The sequence below is a fragment of the Pseudopodoces humilis genome, chromosome 4, assembly GCF_049639895.1.
Source record: "Pseudopodoces humilis isolate 2021_Gansu_Grassland_sample_001 chromosome 4, ASM4963989v1, whole genome shotgun sequence".
Taxonomy (NCBI): Eukaryota; Metazoa; Chordata; class Aves; order Passeriformes; family Paridae; genus Pseudopodoces; species Pseudopodoces humilis.
In genome coordinates, this window is record NC_142203.1 from 24,954,515 (window position 1) to 24,971,892 (window position 17,378).

General features: G+C 40.1%; 1 protein-coding gene across 1 annotated transcript; it reads left to right on the forward strand.

Moving 5' to 3' along the window:
- Nucleotides 1-1,189: 1,189 nt before the first annotated feature.
- Nucleotides 1,190-13,377, forward strand: INIP (INTS3 and NABP interacting protein). The gene is made up of 6 exons (XM_005530770.3): nt 1,190-1,314; nt 1,669-1,775; nt 2,296-2,383; nt 9,139-9,241; nt 11,725-11,815; nt 12,719-13,377. Exons 3-6 carry the CDS (start codon nt 2,359-2,361, stop codon nt 12,812-12,814), a joined length of 315 nt encoding a protein of 104 aa, XP_005530827.1. The 5' UTR covers nt 1,190-1,314; nt 1,669-1,775; nt 2,296-2,358; the 3' UTR covers nt 12,815-13,377.
- The last annotated feature ends 4,001 nt before the right edge of the window (nt 13,378-17,378 follow it).

Below are 17,378 nucleotides of genomic sequence, written 5' to 3' on the forward strand. Positions count from 1 at the left end.
AACCTTAATATTAAAAAAATCTAATATCCTGCAGTAAAAGCATGTCTACATAGGCATCTTCAACTAAGTAATAAAAAAAAAATGTATTGATTTCCTGTTCTTATCCTTACATCCAGTTAAAGAAGAAAAAGGCCTTTATTTCATGAAAATTATTTAGTGCCTTAAAAAAAAACCCTGCATATAAAACCGAAGTAGACATTGTGACTGATTTTTGGCTACAAAGAGGTCAGTGTTGGCCCCATGTGTATGCAGTATTTAAATTACTTATTTATAGCAGTCCTTAATAATTGATTTTATTTAGGTACAATCAAAGCTATACCTGCTACTCAATCCAGCTTGATTCAAATAAGTATTTTAAGCACAACAGCATAAAAAGTCTCAGACTGCTGCTTTAAGACTAAGGTTTATTCTCTTAGTCAGACCAGATCACTTAATCTGATACCCTCATCTATACAGTTGTTATTTGACAATCCCAAACCAAACTATGTAGTAGTTCAATGAACAAACCTCTCTGGAATTAATTCCAAATATTGCTGCTGTGTTCAAACACAATCTGCACAGCAGTGATTTAAAGGAAAAAAAGGGAAATAAATAAATAGAAAAGAAGAAGGGACAGGACAAGAACAAGTTGTGACAGGGGAAGTTCTTCCCTGAAAAAGCGATTAGACTTTGGAATGAGTTGCCCAGCACAGGAAGGTTGTGGAGTCTGTGTCCACGGAGGTCTTAAGCAATGAGTGGATGCGGCACTTCATGCCATGGTCTGGTTAACAGGATGGTGTCGGGTCACAGGCTGGACTCTATGACCTCGGAGGTCTTTTCCAACCTGATTCTGTTTCCCCTTCCCTTCCACTTGTGAGTTTTTTTTACTATTTAACCGCGATGCTGCGTGGAGTCCCCACAGTGGCCCCAGAGTGAAACCCCTCGTGCTTGCTCCCGTCCCCAGGCAGAAGCCCACGGCAGGAGCACACAGACAAACGCTGCCTTACTGCTGAACGCAACACTGCGCAGCCTGCCTGCGCCTCCACACGCACAACCCCGACCCGTCCGGGCACGGGAAGAGGGAACGGCGCGGGCGGTGTGAGGGGAGGGCACGGGAAGGGAGGAGGGCACGGGAAGAAGGGAGGGCACGGGAAGGGAGGAGGGCACGGGAAGAAGGGAGGGCACGGGAAGGGAGGAGGGCACGGGCGGTGTGAGGGGAGGCGCGAGCGCCGTCGCGCTGTGCGAGCGTCACGAGCAGGGGGCGGAGGCCGCGCGGCCGCGCTGCGGGAAGGGCGAGCGCGGAAGAAGGAGCCGGGGCCCCGCGCCCCCGGGCAGGTGGGGGGCGGGCGGGACTGCAGGGGGTCCAGCCAGGCCGGCCGGGCTGAGGCGGAGCATCGCCGCCGGGTTGGGGAGAGCCGGGTCGGCCATCCTTCCATTGTGGGCGGGAGGGAAAAAGCGAGCGGGAGAGCCCATTCTCGAGCCGTGCAGGGGGGAGGAGGGCAGCGGCGGGAGTGGGTTACACTATCCACGGCTCTTGGAGAGACCCGTCCCGGCCGCTGTCACTGCGCTTAATTAATACTGTCACTGAGTTATTAATTCACCGCAGCGGTGCTGCTCAGGGACCCACAGGTTGAGGGCTTCCGGTCTCCTGTGGAAGTGTGACCGACTAATGCTTCACGTTTCCTGCAGGATTCAGCGTTCCCATCCCTCGGCTCCGCCTGGCTGAGCCAGAGCTCTTCACCACCGCACTTAAAGCCTGGCACCTTGATGGAAACAGATGTTGATGGTGGTCCGAGGTGACGTATGACCGAGGAGCAGGCCTCCTTTTTTGTTTTGTCACCGCTGCAGACAACTTTGGCTGGCTTTGTATCTGGGATTTAAATTGCCTCTTGTCAAACAATCAGTTTTTCTTGAGTTAGAGCCTAAACTGGGTTCTTCGAAGGCTTCAGCTTTTAATGACTGCAGAGGTTTAATGTGATTCTTAAGTGTAGTCTGACATACTTTGTCAGGTAGTTCAGTTGGGAAAATGGGTGTATGACTAATTATATACATTATTTTTACTAGAATAGAAATTACGAGAAATTACTACTACTTCTACTAATAGAAATTACTAGAATCTGAAAAATCTGGACAACCCTTGGTATTTCAAGCCAAAAGTTTCATGCAGAACAATATAAACTGTATAACACATTTTAAGCAACACACATGCCGTGTTCAGCTTGTGCTTTCGAACTGTTTGTAAAGTCTCTAAGAGATTGAATTCCAAGCTCTTCTTTTAAAGGAGTATGTTTATCTTATATTGTGCCTGTTTTGCAGGTGTTTGTGGGGGTTAAAAGATTTGAACTCGAGCTGAATAAAACAAGGGCTAAACATTGAAGGATGGCAGCAAATCCTTCAGGACAAGGTGGGTTTTAATCTAAGTATTCAAGGGAAAAGACATGCAAAATATCAGTGAAGTCAGTGTAATTGTAAGTTTATTTTTATGACTGAAGAAAGATTATTAATTTTATTTTAAGATGAAGAAAGGGAAGAGAGGTGAGGCTTAAAGCAGCAGAATGGCAGCAGTTCTTCTGGGACAAGGTACACACACATTTAATGGCTGAAAAAGATTATTGATGGCTGGGAAGCTCTGAATTACTGAGCATAATGTTGTGCCAAGCATTAGGACCATGTCTGTGGTACAGTGATCATTTCCTGGAACTTATTTCAGACACTTACGACACTTGACATTGAACTTGACTTGCAGCTATTGCACTCAACATCAGAGGACAGTCAGAAGTTAAATACATTCCATGCTGTGCTGGGAACAGCAAGACCCAGACAGTAGTATCTGTCCCAGGCAGCAAGTGACCAGGCCTAGGAGAAAAAGCCAATTAAAACCGTAGTGGTAATTGCGATGAACTGTTCCTTTATACCAAGAAGCATCTCAATTACATCATTAAAATAATAAAAATCTTAGTAATGGTCCATCTATCCAGGCAATGCATGTGCTTTAGAGGGGGCTGAGGGTCTGGGGATGTCACCCAGTAAATTTGAAGTAGGATCTTAAATCGCCCTCTAGAGGTGTTTTCTAGAAACCTTAGGGGAACTCAAAGGTATTTCTTATATGGAAGAGCTGGGGAAAAACCATCTCAGGGATGGTTCTTCCCTTACTTGGTTATGAGAAATTAATTCTGGGTTCAGTTTCTCAGCAAGTGGACACTTTCTGCATGTGTGTGTATGTGTCCTTACCTCAAGCAGTTCTGCAAACCTGGGTGTTGCTGGATGATACTTCAGGTGGTGTCACATGACTCGTGTGGGTCCAAAACAGATTTTACTTGCTACTTGATGAAAAGGAGGTAGTTTCTGGAATGCTTACTGAGATTTTGCGAGGTGTTGAGAGAGGAGTACTGCAGATTGCAGAGTTGTCTGTTTGCAGATTTTGACTCTGAGAAAGTTTTTGGTACATAATACATGATAAATATTGGGGTTTTTTTCTGTGAATACCGAATCAGCATCATTGCAAGGAATAGAATATTGTCATAGAGAGTTAAAAGCTGCTTTTTCTTAAATATGTTGGTTTACTGAGAGATGGGATTTTAGTGTCAGAATACCTTCCCTCCTGACTCCATTGTCTTATAATTTCGTAGAGTCTTGGAATCTTCTATGTTTGAGGTATTCTTCACAGACTCATTAAAGGAACAGTATAGTTATCATATGAAAATTTTTTGCACTAAGCAGACAAGAAACACTATAAAATTTAATTACCAAATAAGCCTATAAATAGTACTAAAAATTAGAAAGGAACAGGCTCATATAAGCAACATTTCGGGGCTTCTGTGTCGCCTAGATGCAGTCTAGTAGTGAAAAGGACTGTGACAAACACTGCATTTTTAGCTTGCCTCGTGGCATATGTATTACTGTTCAAGCAATCAATTCTCTTCACTTGGAGAAAAGGAATAGAATTTTACTGAAATGCTCATGGGAAGGGTTATGAGTGTTACCACTTACTCAGGCAGAGCTCTAAGGATGAATTAAACATTAGCCTTCTACACAGGTAGACTGATGGGAATGTTTTGCACTGAAGTACTGCTTTTCTTTTGATTGGTATCAGGTATTTTCTTAGGAGTAAATTTGAGTTTTCCATTGATTACAGACTTGGACTATAAAAGTTAAGATATTGTGAACCAGACTTTTATTAATTGGCCTCTTAGAAAAGCTCTCTTGGTGGTGAGTTGCATATGAGTGCAGAAAAACAAGAATTGAATGAAAAGCCTTATTTCAGTCCATTAGTATCAGACAGAACTGGTAGCACGAGACTGACTGTGGCATTTTAAAGCAGTGGAAGCCTTCCCTGCATGCTGTGCATTGCCCACCATATGAGCTCATTGACCAGAGTGAGACACTTTGAGGGGTGGAAGTCAGCTTCTTAATTACAGCAAATACTTCCAGATGCTCAGGAATACACTGCTTCTACCAAAGTACTTCAGAGTACTTGGGCAACATGCACTCATTAGGCTGCTCTTGTATAATGCCTCTGCTTGTGTGCAGCAAAGCCAAAGCATATGTTGTGTGTAACTGAATTAACCACGCTGTGAGTCCTACTAGAGGAAGCTCTCTGACATGAAAGAAATGCAACTCAGGACAGAATTCTCCTTTCGGTCCTCAGAGGTGGGAAAAATACAGATTCTGTTTCAGACAGGGCTGAACCTTTCAGAAGATAAGCGCTCTCGTATGTTGGAAGAAGAAGCTTTTGAAATATGAACAGAATTCTAAGTTTCAGGCTGTAACAGTTCTAGAGTCTCTTTATATCCTGAAAGTTGTTTATGTTTTTGTCCTAAATGTATGTGGAGGCATTCAGTCTAAGCAGCTAGAGTTGGCTCTTACATTCACCAAGTCTGAAAAGGAAGATTGTGCTGCTCTGCATTGAATTACATTATCATCTATGGACTTTGCTCTTCCCCATCTGAGTCTGATCTTTGTGTTAGCATAGTTACTGGAGAACTTTGAAGCCATAAAGCTGTCAATTACTTATATTTAGCTATGTATGTAGCTGTTTTCTGGAGGCACAGACAAAATACTAGTGTATTTTTAAGTAATTCAATTTACTGAATAACCGCTACACCTTTTGTTTCATTGTAACACAAAGTGTATGAAAGCATATCCAGATGTAAATTGTTACTGAGAGTATTGGCGTGCAGCAGACTATTAGATGATGTTTTGAGACGCCAGTCATCATAAGCAGAAGAGAACCCAAAACAGAATTACTCCATTTTTTTTCCACAAGTGGCTTGTGTTTAATAAGGTGTTTAGATTCTACTTTTTAAAAGGTTACTTTAAAAATTACTTCATGAATGCTGCCATTTATAGAAACATACGCTTCAGTAAAGAACTTGCTTTAAATCCTTTCTGAATTGAGCAGGCAGGACAAAATGCAGTGCCTTTCAACGTTCAGATCTTTGAGCTGACATACAGCTTTGAAAACATTTTCTGAGTATAAAAGTGTATAGTGGACACAAAGTAATGGAGGGCTCTTCAGTGCTGTTACACTACTACAGACAAATGATAAATAGTGCATCTTGGAAAAAGACTTAAGTGTGCTGTGAATATGAAGCAACAACTTACAGAAGGATCAAGGAAACAGATCAAGGAAAATATAATCAATGAAAAGCAAAAAATTAAAAATAGATAAAGGTAATGCTGTTGTTTGCCATGCAGAGTTAGTTAGAAGAACTAAATAGCGTAGGTAATGGTTAGATAGGGTTGTAGGTGAGATGTTGAGATTAGGGTAAAGAGAGAGGCTTGCTGTGTGTTCTTAAAGCTGCCAGTTTCAGCAACAAGGTTTCAGCTTTCTTTGGCTTTCTGCCTTTCATGCGCAGAAAATAGGAGCAAGTAATCTTTCTGGTCCTGCACAGATAAAATGCTTGATGTCAGAAATAGAGGTGTCAGTAAGGTTTAAATTTTAAATGTCCTGAATCTGCTACGTTAGAGAGTAATCTGAAGTTCTAGGTGCTCAGTTTGACATCTGACACTGCCGTTAATCTGTTTAGCTGCCTTGAACAGGTCATTTTGTGTCAGGACTTACGTCAGCAAAGCAGAGAAAAATATTAATAAACTGCAATATTTGAACTGTTTGAACTCAAAAATTAGTGCAACTCAGCCCAGTGAAGGGAAGTCTAAATTTAAAGTTCTATTAGGAAGTTCCTGTGTTTGAAAATCTGCACACACTTTCATAGATGAGAATCTGGTCTGTATTAAGGACGGCTTTTGATTTTTGCATGTCCACATTTTTAGTACTAGAAAGCAGAACAGACAAATCTGCAGATGAAAAATTAGTCTTATTTATAATTGAAGCAGGAAGCTTCTGCTGTGGTTTCAAGTTGGTCTTTATGAAAGCATTTAGGGTTCCTTGATAGGGAAGAATCTAAAGGAAAGTCTTCCTTATGTATTGCCAGATATGGTTGATTACTTTGGAAGAATGGCAGAACTTCTCTGTAAGATGGATTTCTCATGTTCCACCCGTTCCATTGTTAGCCTTTAAATGAACAGGCTTTACTTTGCATGTTTAAGGAGTTTACCTTGTGGTACTGACAGTTTACAAAGTGGAGTTACAGGAACTTCACTTTGCTCAGCTGAGTAGTACTAACGTGTAATGTTGAATGTGCTCTTCCATTGTCTTAAACAGGCTTTTTTCTCCTTAGCAATAACAAATTATCATAAACAACTGACTTTTTCAGCACCACAGGTTGCTGATGGGCACTGTCTAAATTCTAGTGGAAAATACTGCTTCAAAAAACCTGGCCAACAAACAAACAAAAACAACAATCAAAACAAAAAACACACCACAAAACTCTCAGTAGAGGTATAAGAGAAGAAAAAATACTTGGGTTTCTTCTGAATACCTTTAGAGTTTCTTCCATAAGATACTGTAACAAGACTCAAAATAGAAGACAGAGTCTTCTACAGTTTCTGATCACAGTTTAAAAACAGCATTTAAAATGTCTCAGGCTTTTCTGAATCATACCATCTGCTTCATGATAAATTTAAGCATATTTAATATTTATATTTTTAGATCACAAACTTACATTAAAAAGTGGTCTCCTTTTTATTTCCTTTATCATATCTTCTGAAATCCAAACATGCATTTAAATTTATTCAGTTCAGGATAAGCAAGCAGTATTAGAAGGGTGCTGAGTAAAATGACAGGTATAAAGGTTTTTGGATTAAAACTGTGTAGAATGAGCATGCAAACATGGTTGTTTTAGATCAGTCCCTCTAAGAGGTGATTCAGTCATCCTATCCACACGTTGTCTCCAGAATCTACAAGAAAGTAAAGTCTGGGCTAGCTGCAGCTCAGAAATATTAGATCGTAGCTTGTTGGCAAGATTTTTCAGCCTTTGTACGTTAGCTCCGTTTTAAGGTTTCAGATTCTTTGCAAGTGCAAGATCTTCAAAAACAAAGAGATGGTGTACAATACCCAAAGAGCAGAGAAAGATCAAAGGCCTGAATCAATACTCTTCAAAGATCTGACAGAGTTTAAGTGGAGCTAATGCCACATAGGAAGAGGTTAGTGGGCAGAAAAATACCGGTTAATTAAATGTAACTGAAAATCTTATTAACAAATGTCGAAATTATTGTGGGTGATCTTACATAAAACCCTAGTACAATATAATCAAAAGACTGTGCTCCTTTCAAGAACTCTTGAAGACACTGAAGTTTATGGGTATGCATTTTAGGCATGGTAGACAACAAAGGTGTGAGTTGACAGCAAGGAAGTACAGATGCAAATTGTTATTTAGAGTTGAAGGTTTCTCTCTGGTAATTGTCTCCTTCATTAAGCCACGCAGATGAAAGGTATACTGGATTCTGTAATTGAGCATCAGCCCAAGGTCTGTCAAAGAGGATGAACTTTGAGTGCAGCTACTGAAAATAAATCATTTTACCTTGACATGCTAATACTCTCCCTAAGAGTTACCATGTGTGGCCTTCCTAATAGCTTGTGGGCTAGTGCTGTCTTGAAAATGGTTCTCAGGGCAGGGGCACAGCACACAGCAATTCCCAGTGGGAATCTTGGACTTTTGGTGTGGAGAAAATAAAGGAGAACTTGATTTTACGTATTTTATTATTATTATTATTATTATTATTATTATTATTATTATGTTTTCGTAGCTTGTTATTTATAGAACAGCAGCAAATCGGAGATTCAAAAAGGGTGTATTTCTGACATGAGGAGTATTCTTGGTGGCAGAGAGGCATGTAAGAGTCAGCTCCAGAGCTGTTGCCCTCAGCTGTGCTGTTCAGGCAACAGCAGGGACTTGTGCATCTGGTTTGTTTGATGGCTGCAGTGTGATCCTTTATTATGTGAGTCCTGTGTAGGTAGGAGTTTTGCCATGTTCGCATTTAGAAGGCAACTTTGAAAAAGACATAGATGGCAACTATTTTGGGCATTTTTGAAATTCTCTCAAGTCACCCTATTTCTGGACCCCTTCTCTAGTATTCAAGGCCTCTTTGGAAGAATGATGAAAGCAAATGAAGGCTATATTCTTATATTGTGTACAGACAGTTTATTAGTTTAATTTTACTTCTGTATTCCAGCATTTGATTATACTCAGAATAAGGGTAGTGTGTATAGCACACAGTATATTTAAACTTTTCTTCATAGATTGGATGAAAGATGTTTGTATAAACACGTGTGCAAGCTTAGTCATTTGTTCATTCTTACCTGTTATACATATGCTTGTGTTACAGTTTGAGTTCACTAACATGAGAAATTAAGGCCTGTGCATATATTATTCTATTGCTATTGTTGAGTTGAACATTCAGTGATTACATTTTAAATTTAGAACCTGGTAAGTTTACTACTTTTTTTAGAAGGTAGCTATTTGATTGTAAACCTTGATTGTAGCTCCAGAGCTGGCTTGGGAAGGGATAGGATCTAACTTGAGTTAAAAGCCTCAAATTTAAAATGTATCAATATGCATGGTAGCTTATGGAAGCTATTGCATGCTGAAAAATGAAGCCTATTTAATAATAGTCTTTTCAAATGGGTACAAAGCTTTGAAAATCAGTGTATTCATTGTAGAATAATTTTCTACAGGGACTTCTAATTCCACTGGGAATTAGAGATGGGCCATAGAAGTCAAATAAATATCTCTAATATTTTTCTGTCATTCTCACCAGGTTTCCAGAATAAAAATAGGGTTGCAATCCTGGCAGAACTAGACAAGGAGAAGAGAAAGTTACTTATGCAAAACCAGTCTTCCACAAATCACCCTGGAGCCAGGTATTTTATGTTCTTAGACCTGTTTGGACATCACGGATTACATCAAGGAAAAAAAACCAAACAGCTAGTGAGCTGTAAACGTTTTATATAATACTTAACAGAAGTGTTTTCTGACCATCCGTAACAAGGCAGAGGGACATTGCTCTTTAGGAACGTACTAGTATTTAAAATTGTTCACAGAGCATGAATTTTAGCCTATATCATTAAAATTTGAGAATGAGAGAAGCAGATCTGCTTACTCAGGTGTATTAAAACCTACCATAAAGAAAAATCAGAAAGCAGACACTGAAAAACATTTCATTATTAAGCTGAAACGCTCTGGGGAATGGAAGTAGCAGACCATTAGGTTCAGGATTCTCTGTGCTTAGAGAAGAACAATTACAGCAGGAGTGAGTTATTCTTGAAACTCCCTACATGCAAGACAGGGCGAGTTTATGTTAGAGCAGATAATCTGGTAAAAGATGCTGTTTTGTAGGGATGATTCTACACCATAAAGTGTAATAATCTAATCTGAGTTGAAGGGCTATTACTGGGATTTCTCCCATACAAGACAAGAAGATCAGATTTTTGTCATAAATCAGTAACTAGAAAATCACACAATAATTTATGTGAAGAAATTGAGGTCCTTGAACTTTGTGGTTAGTGTGAAGTCAGTGCAGTGCCATATTCTAGACACAATGTAACCCACAACACCTGTACAAGAGCCAGATATTCTGACTACAGTCTGAGTGCTGCCCGTGTCTTTTTTGCGAAGAGATTGCAAACTTTTAATTACTTCATAATGTCAAAAACATGCAGAATACTTGAAATTGCCTGAGTGAGGTAAGAAGCTATTATTTATAACTGTATATGGTTATTATTTGAGCAAAATTGTTGGAAAGAAAATCAGAATATGTACAACTCCTGACTCCTGGCAACAGTGTTTCTGTGCTTCATTATAAGTCTGACAGAGCTTCAGAGACTGCTTGTTTACTCCCTTTTTTCTTTAAGGAAATATAATCTGTGTTCTATTGAGCAGAATTGGAATTTTCTGGTTTTGAAGGTGGACATGAGTGAAACCTACAATGCAGCAGTCAGACTCTCTGCTTTGGCATGGTGGGCTGACGTGTGATTTTTGAGAAGCTGACAGTTTTTTGATGTTGTACCAGAGGTCTCAGACCATAGCGTTGTCAGAATTGAGACCATAAAAACTGTGCAAACTTGACCGGAAGAGCTTGATGTACTTGAAGCACAGCAGTGGCAGGGATGGCACAAGGGTGAATAAGTTAATTGCTTTCTGACCTTGGCATGTGAAAATCCTGTATCCAAGAACAGAAGACCTCTTTTGAAAAATGTCAGCTTATGGTGGAGCCTTAAGTTTATCTATAGAAATCTTACTGAAAAATTAGAGGGTACAGATTAAATGCAAATTAAATACCTCCAAAATCACTGAAAATACTGTGTTTCAAATGAACTGAGCAGTTCTCTTCTCCAGCAGTGAAACTTACCTTAATACATGCTGTAAGCAAAAATTTTTCTGAATTGTTTAGATTTTGTTATGCATTTAGGCGTAGATTTGGCTGCATATCTTTTCATGAACATGGGTGCTTCTTAAAAACTGATTTACCAAATCAGCTGTTGACATTGAAACTGCTGGTAAAATTCATTTGATTAAACTGTTTGGAATCCTTGCCATTTGTAGTCTTGTCTCTGTGATTGCTAAGAGCAGGGTTTTCAGTAGCAGCCTCCAGTGACAATTACGGAGGTAGTTGAGAATTGTCTTGTGATAAAGTTCTAATGACAACCCTCACCTGATGTCCATGTTACTTGTATAGAGTTGGGGTGCTTTTTATGTCTTCTTTTTGGTTTAAGAATGTAGACATGTCCTAAGGTATAAAAGACAAGAAAAAACATAAATAAATTTTAATTTGAAACCTTATGCTGCACTGAGATAGATAAGCTAGATCAGTTTTAGGTACTTCCAAGCTGTCATCAAGGGGTCATTATTTCAGTTAGGAATCAATAGGAAGCTCCTTTATCATAAGTAGTGAATTGCTTTCCCCCACCGAAAGCCTGTTCTTATACTGAAGTCTGCAGAGCTCTTGTTAGTGCTTCTCTTTATCACAGCTGTTTAGAACAGTCACTCAATGACTGAGCAGTGGTGAAAGCACAAAGCTGCTTTAGAAATTCCTTGCATTGTCTAATACTGCACCCCAGTGGTTTCATTGACTTCAGTGGGACTTAACCCATGGGCAAAATCCACAATAGGTTTCAGGTTAAGTTTGGCAGGAATTGTTTATGATGGCTCAAATGATACATCTGTGGTCACTCTATCTTCTACCCTTTTTCTCTTATATTTACAAATAATAATTCCAAACAGTAACTGATAATTGTCAAGCCATGAGTGAAATGGAGAGTTCAGGAAGTCACGGTATCCACAGCTAGAATGGCAAGAACATGTTTTGGCTGTGGTCTGTTTCATACCATCTTGTTCTTTATTGCAGCATTGCACTTGCAAGATCACCTCTGAATAAGGATTTCCGTGATCATGCTGAGCAACAGCACATTGCAGCACAGCAGAAGGCTGCACTGCAGGTGAGCTGATACAGTCAGAGTTCAGTTTGGCTCTGTTTTAGATGTGCATCCCTTCAGAAAGCAGTCCTGCTCCTAGAGAAATTGAAAAGCCCCTTTTAGAGATTAGGTATCTCACATTTCTGTATTTGTCTTAAGTGAAGTCCCTTTTGTTATGATGAAACATGTCCTTGGGCATGGAGAGCTCCACCCAGCCCCACAACCATCTCTTTGTGTCTCTGTTGAGCTCCCTCCTGTTTGTATCTCAGACTGAGCTCAGATAGCTCCCCGTGGCTTTCTGGCCATGCTGGTGCTGCTCACTGTGCCAGTTAGCCTTGATCATTCCAAGGGCTCATGGCAGGCTCAGGCTAAATTTGAGATCCAGCAGGGCTCTTCCCCAGTGGTGGATGGAGGGAATATGCAGAACATCTTTACTTGCTGGAGTCCAGCCTTTGAACTGGGAAAGGGTACATAGGATCTCACAGTGGTGTTCCGGAGCCATACAGCAGCTGCCTCCCTCAGGTGAACAAGTATATCTACATCCCATGAGGAGAATCCTGGCATCCCATGTTTGGGAGTGTGTCTGGTGGCACTCCATGTAGCAACTGTCATCAGCAAAGACTTGCAGGCTGATTAAGGGAGTGGAAGTGGAAACATGGGGTCTAGGCAAAGAAGAGCAATCAGGAGTTGATTTGCTCCACCTCCATGGGGTTGGCCAAAAAGAGCAGGAGAGAATGACCCAAATTAATTGTCATGATGGGCCCTGTTCTGATGTGGCTGATCTAAAATGCTGGGTTTGAATTTGACTATCAGAATTAAAGAGCATACTGGGAGAAAGAAGTAATTAATGCTGCAGAACCCATGAAGTCTTAAGTCATGTCAGTGCTGTAAGGAGTAACGCTTTAACAAATGCTTTTCTCTTTCCAGCATGCACATGCACACTCCTCAGGATACTTCATAACTCAAGACTCTGCATTTGGGAATCTTATTCTTCCTGTGTTACCTCGACTTGAGGCAGAATGAAGAATGTTGTTTGTCTCAGAAATTCAAGATCTGATTTATCCATAGCTGTCTGACCTTTTAATTTCTTTATGTATCTTAAAACCTACTTTTTTCTGGGTTTTTGCAAATGCCATACAGGAGTGTGAGCTCTAGTGATGGGGAAGTAGTGTTGAAAATTTTTTATCCTGTATTTCTGTTCCTCTGTCAGGTCAAAGTCAAATGCAAGACTTTTCTTGGAGTTGAAGTACACGGGGTTTGCTCTTCCGTGTTTCAGTGCTTCCTTTAAATAAATGTCCAAACCAGAGTCACCAAGAGATGCACAATCTGTCAGCATTTGTGTTTATTATGTAGAGGTATGATTTTTGTAGTGAATAATGAAAATTATTTCTGTCCATCAAAACAGACACGAATTTGTCTAATGCATCAGCCAGTCTTCCTCCCCACCCTCTCCTATGCAGGAACATTTCTAGTGTACTGTTTGCCATTGTAGCATCATCTGGTCTCAAGTTCTTAGTTACAGTGTGCCTGCCTCTTACCTTGTTTTGTGAAATACAAAAATGTATTAAAGTGGGGAAAAAAGCAAACTTTTCTAATAGTCTTTTTACAGACAAAAAGTCAAAAGTTCTCTGGACATTTCAGATGGAAAGTGCTGTCTGCAAAGACAATTCCATTTAAAAGGTCAAATTTTTCTAGTCATGCCTTTTTCAAGACTCACTGTCTTATTTTTGTTCACTTTTTGCTTTGGTGTTTTAATCTGTGGTAAACAATTCCAGCGTCTTGCTGAAAGAAGATCTGTTGATCTTAAGGTGAATTATTTTGGAACTGTGATTGTGCTACCAGGATATATAAGTAACATAAGAGTGAAAAATAGTCCTTACATAGACTATTGTATATCTCCATAGCTTTGCTTATACAGTTATGCTGCTACATTGATTGCTTTGCCTATGGAGACAAGTTCTAGAAAACAGAAAAGAACAGGAAAACTTACATGAGAATGGTAAATCAGAAGGTATCTGTTAAACTGGTGCCCAATTGAAGCAGCTCTGTCCTTTGCAGAAATTTAGCTGTCCCATTTTCCAGAAGTTTCCAGGGTTGTAGTTGGCATTTCCTTTGAGGCATCTAGGGTATTCTGTTTCTGTATGCAGGGGATTGAACCCAAAAAGCACTACTGAACTATCTCTTCATATTTCACTGTTATTTGCAGTAATCTTGAATATAGAATAATTACCAAGAGATGGGTGAAGGTATGAGGAAAATGCCACTGCTTTCATATACCTCAGGCCTTTGCAGAAACTGGAGCATACCGAAACATTTTCAGGAAGGAGGATCTTCTGGACCCAGCCTGATAGAGCTTAAAGATGTGCAATTTTAACAAGAACTATTCATACCATATGCTTTTTTTTCTGGGTTCTGATGTGATGAGTCATGGGAATGATGGTGGTTTTTGTGGGCAGTGGAGAAAGAAGTCACTTCTATTTTCAGTGGTTGGCTCTGTGTAGCTTTTTAAATACCAAAAGTGCATATGAAATTACCATATGAAATTGTCCTGACTATTCATTATTCTGCAGTGGGAGTGGCATATCTTAGATGCTGTGAAGAAAAAGATGTGCAAATTTCAGTGTACAGGAGGCAGCTATGAATCTGCCCAACCTGGAAACATATGAAGGCAAAGGTGTTAAAGCAAATGCAGCAGAAAGCATGGATTTTTATATTTCAGTTGAATTTAACATTAAAGGAGCTCTATGCTAAGAATCTGTCAGTTCAGTTTTACAGACTGCAGGTGATCCAGGCAATGCAACAATAATCATCTTTCTCCACTGTAAAGTTACAGTTGCTCCTCTGAAGGAGTTAACACTTGTTGGCTGTGTTGTTTTCACCTTGGGTATTGCTTTTGGAAATTCAGGGCCTGAGCTCAAGAATGAATGTATTTAATGGGGAGGAGGGGGAATGAACACAGCTGTTGTGATACTTTTAAATTACAATGTCTCACATTATTCCTTGGAGTTGTGAGGGTCTTGATGATACATGTAGATAGGATTAACTGTCAAATACACAAGTTACATATATGGAAGCACCTATCTTAGAAATGACAGACTGGAGCAATTACTGTCAGATGTATCAGTTTGTCTTGCCACTCTTTCTTTCCTACTGTTATTCAGTATTGGACACATTAGTCTATCCCTATACAGGAACTTCAGCAAAACCCTTTTCCCCTCTTGGAATCGCATGTTCAAATTCAAATCATTACTAGTTAGAATACATGTGAACCAGGAAGTGCCTGGGATGTCTTGCTTCTGGCAGTAACAAAGTTGTTGACATGAAAACTGAAGCCTTGTAATGTAGTGCTGACCTGTGTACCTCAACACACGTGACTCAAGTAATTTTATTTCATCTGCTTCAGTAGACATTGGCCCTTCCACTCGCCAGAAGTTGGTGTAGAGTCTGTTAGAGCTGAATGGTGGGGTGTAAGTAGCTCATAGATTGGGCTAACACACCATGAGATCACATTTTCTGAGTGATGGCAGAGTTGTAATCTCTCAATAAGAGATGAAGTAAAGGGGTCAAAGATGTACTGAAGCACTAAAAGAACTGAACCACAGATTGTTTCTTAGCTCTGTCATCTTTTTCTTCCACTAGACAATTCTCTTCAAATCTTGGTTTTCTAAAGTCACCCACCATTTCTCCACCACTATATGCTCTGGAAAATGCTCTGGTTTAAGTTAGGAAGCTTGGCCTAAAAAATCATGTGTGATTGCCTACCATGTGTGCTTTTACTCTCCCCTTTTTCCTTAGTATTTTCATTCTGCTGAGCTTCTAGAAGCACTGATACGAAACTGATCAATAGTACCTGATGTTTTATTCGACTTTATATCAGAACACAAAATACTTCATGAAACACAGTAATGGAAAGAAGTTACACCCCCTGGTGCGGCTTGCCTAAATCTTCCTAATTGCTTTGATGTGCTCAGTCAGGAGGTCAGAATTGGTAAATGCTGCTTTTGCTTTCATGTGCTTTCAGCAGTGGACAATCCAGCTGTAATTTTCTGTCCTGTGGACACATCTGGGTAGCACTGTTCATGGACAAGGATCCCTGTCTGAGGTACACACTTTGGATGGCTCTAGGCTCTTACTAAATCACCTTTGTAACTTAAAGGCTAGAGGTCATTTATTGTCTTCCAGCATAGCAGTGAAGTTAGTGCTCCAACCAAGCCTTGGAGAAATGAATGAAGAGACCGGGTTTTTCCCAGCCTCTTTATAGAAGAGGAAAATGACAATTATCAGCCAGTTTACAGGGAACATGAACTGATGAAAGGAAATGCAGACAATGGCATCTTAAGAGTGCACTGCTTTTTATGGCTTCTCTCAGAGAATCTGCAGTATTGTAGGGGCAGAGCACAAGGGCTGAAGTGGGGAATGGGCCTAAAACAGCATGGTATGCAGTCACAGACAGGAGCAGGCAGTGACTGTCTCACATAAGGTGTATCCTCTTAAGCATTATGGTAGCTAATTCATTCAAAATCAAGAGAACAGCTGAGAAAGCAACCCGATGATTCCTGTTGGTGAAATTTACAGCAGTGACAATTCCTCCTGACAAATCAGCTTAAATAGCAGGCCTTTTTGAAGGACAGACAGTCAGTCCTGCTGAAACTGAAGCTGATTCCCGTGTTTTGGGGAACATACGGTAACCAAAAAACACATGAATCCTAAAGGAAAAGTTAATAGAAGGCAGCTGGTCTGCTGAGTGGTCTGTGTGCACAGCCACCTCTGAAGGAGGAGGTGGAGAATGTGGGAGGGATTGTCTGACACCCAGCTGGAAAATTGCACCCATCCAGAGCTCTGTGTGCTTGATTTATGTTTTGCTAACACACAGGGAAAATTCTATAGCACCTGCCAGTAACACCCTTGTGTCTGGAAAGCCTGGTAATCAGTGCGTTCTGGAACACTTTTGGAGGGCTAAAATACAGAGCTTTCTGTAGTAACTTTGACAGCTAGTCAGTGAAGTAGTTTTCACATGCTGTTAGGTTAATAGTTTGCTCAGTGAGTTTCTGCATTTATTGGAAGTACAGAGCTCGCCTCAGGCATTTTACAATAAGAACAACACTCTTCTGTTTCCTAGTTTTTGTTCTTCATAGAAGGAACCAAATGATACATGTTTTTGGGGAAATGAGTTTTACATTCCTTCCCTGAATATTGTTTTTTTAGAGAGAAAGTTTAATGTATTAAATAGAGAAAGCTTGATTATTTCAGTGAGACATTATGAAAAAATCTGTTAAACTACTGGTGAGGAAATTACTTTCCTCAGCTATTCCACTCTTCCAGGTTCATTCCAGCATTGAATTATGAAAGGTGGTGACATAGTTCTCAACATGTTCTCATTAAGGTCTCTTATCTGGATACTTTGGTGTCAGTGGATGCTTCTTCTTTCATGAAGATCTTGTACGTAAGGTCCGAAAGTTGTTCAAAATCTACCTAGAAAGTACAAATCACAAGCTCACATGCCACCTTCATTATGCACATACATTGCACATATTAGGGTTGGTTTGAAGCTGCTCCATTCTAAGCATAGCCTGCTTCCCTGGACTTT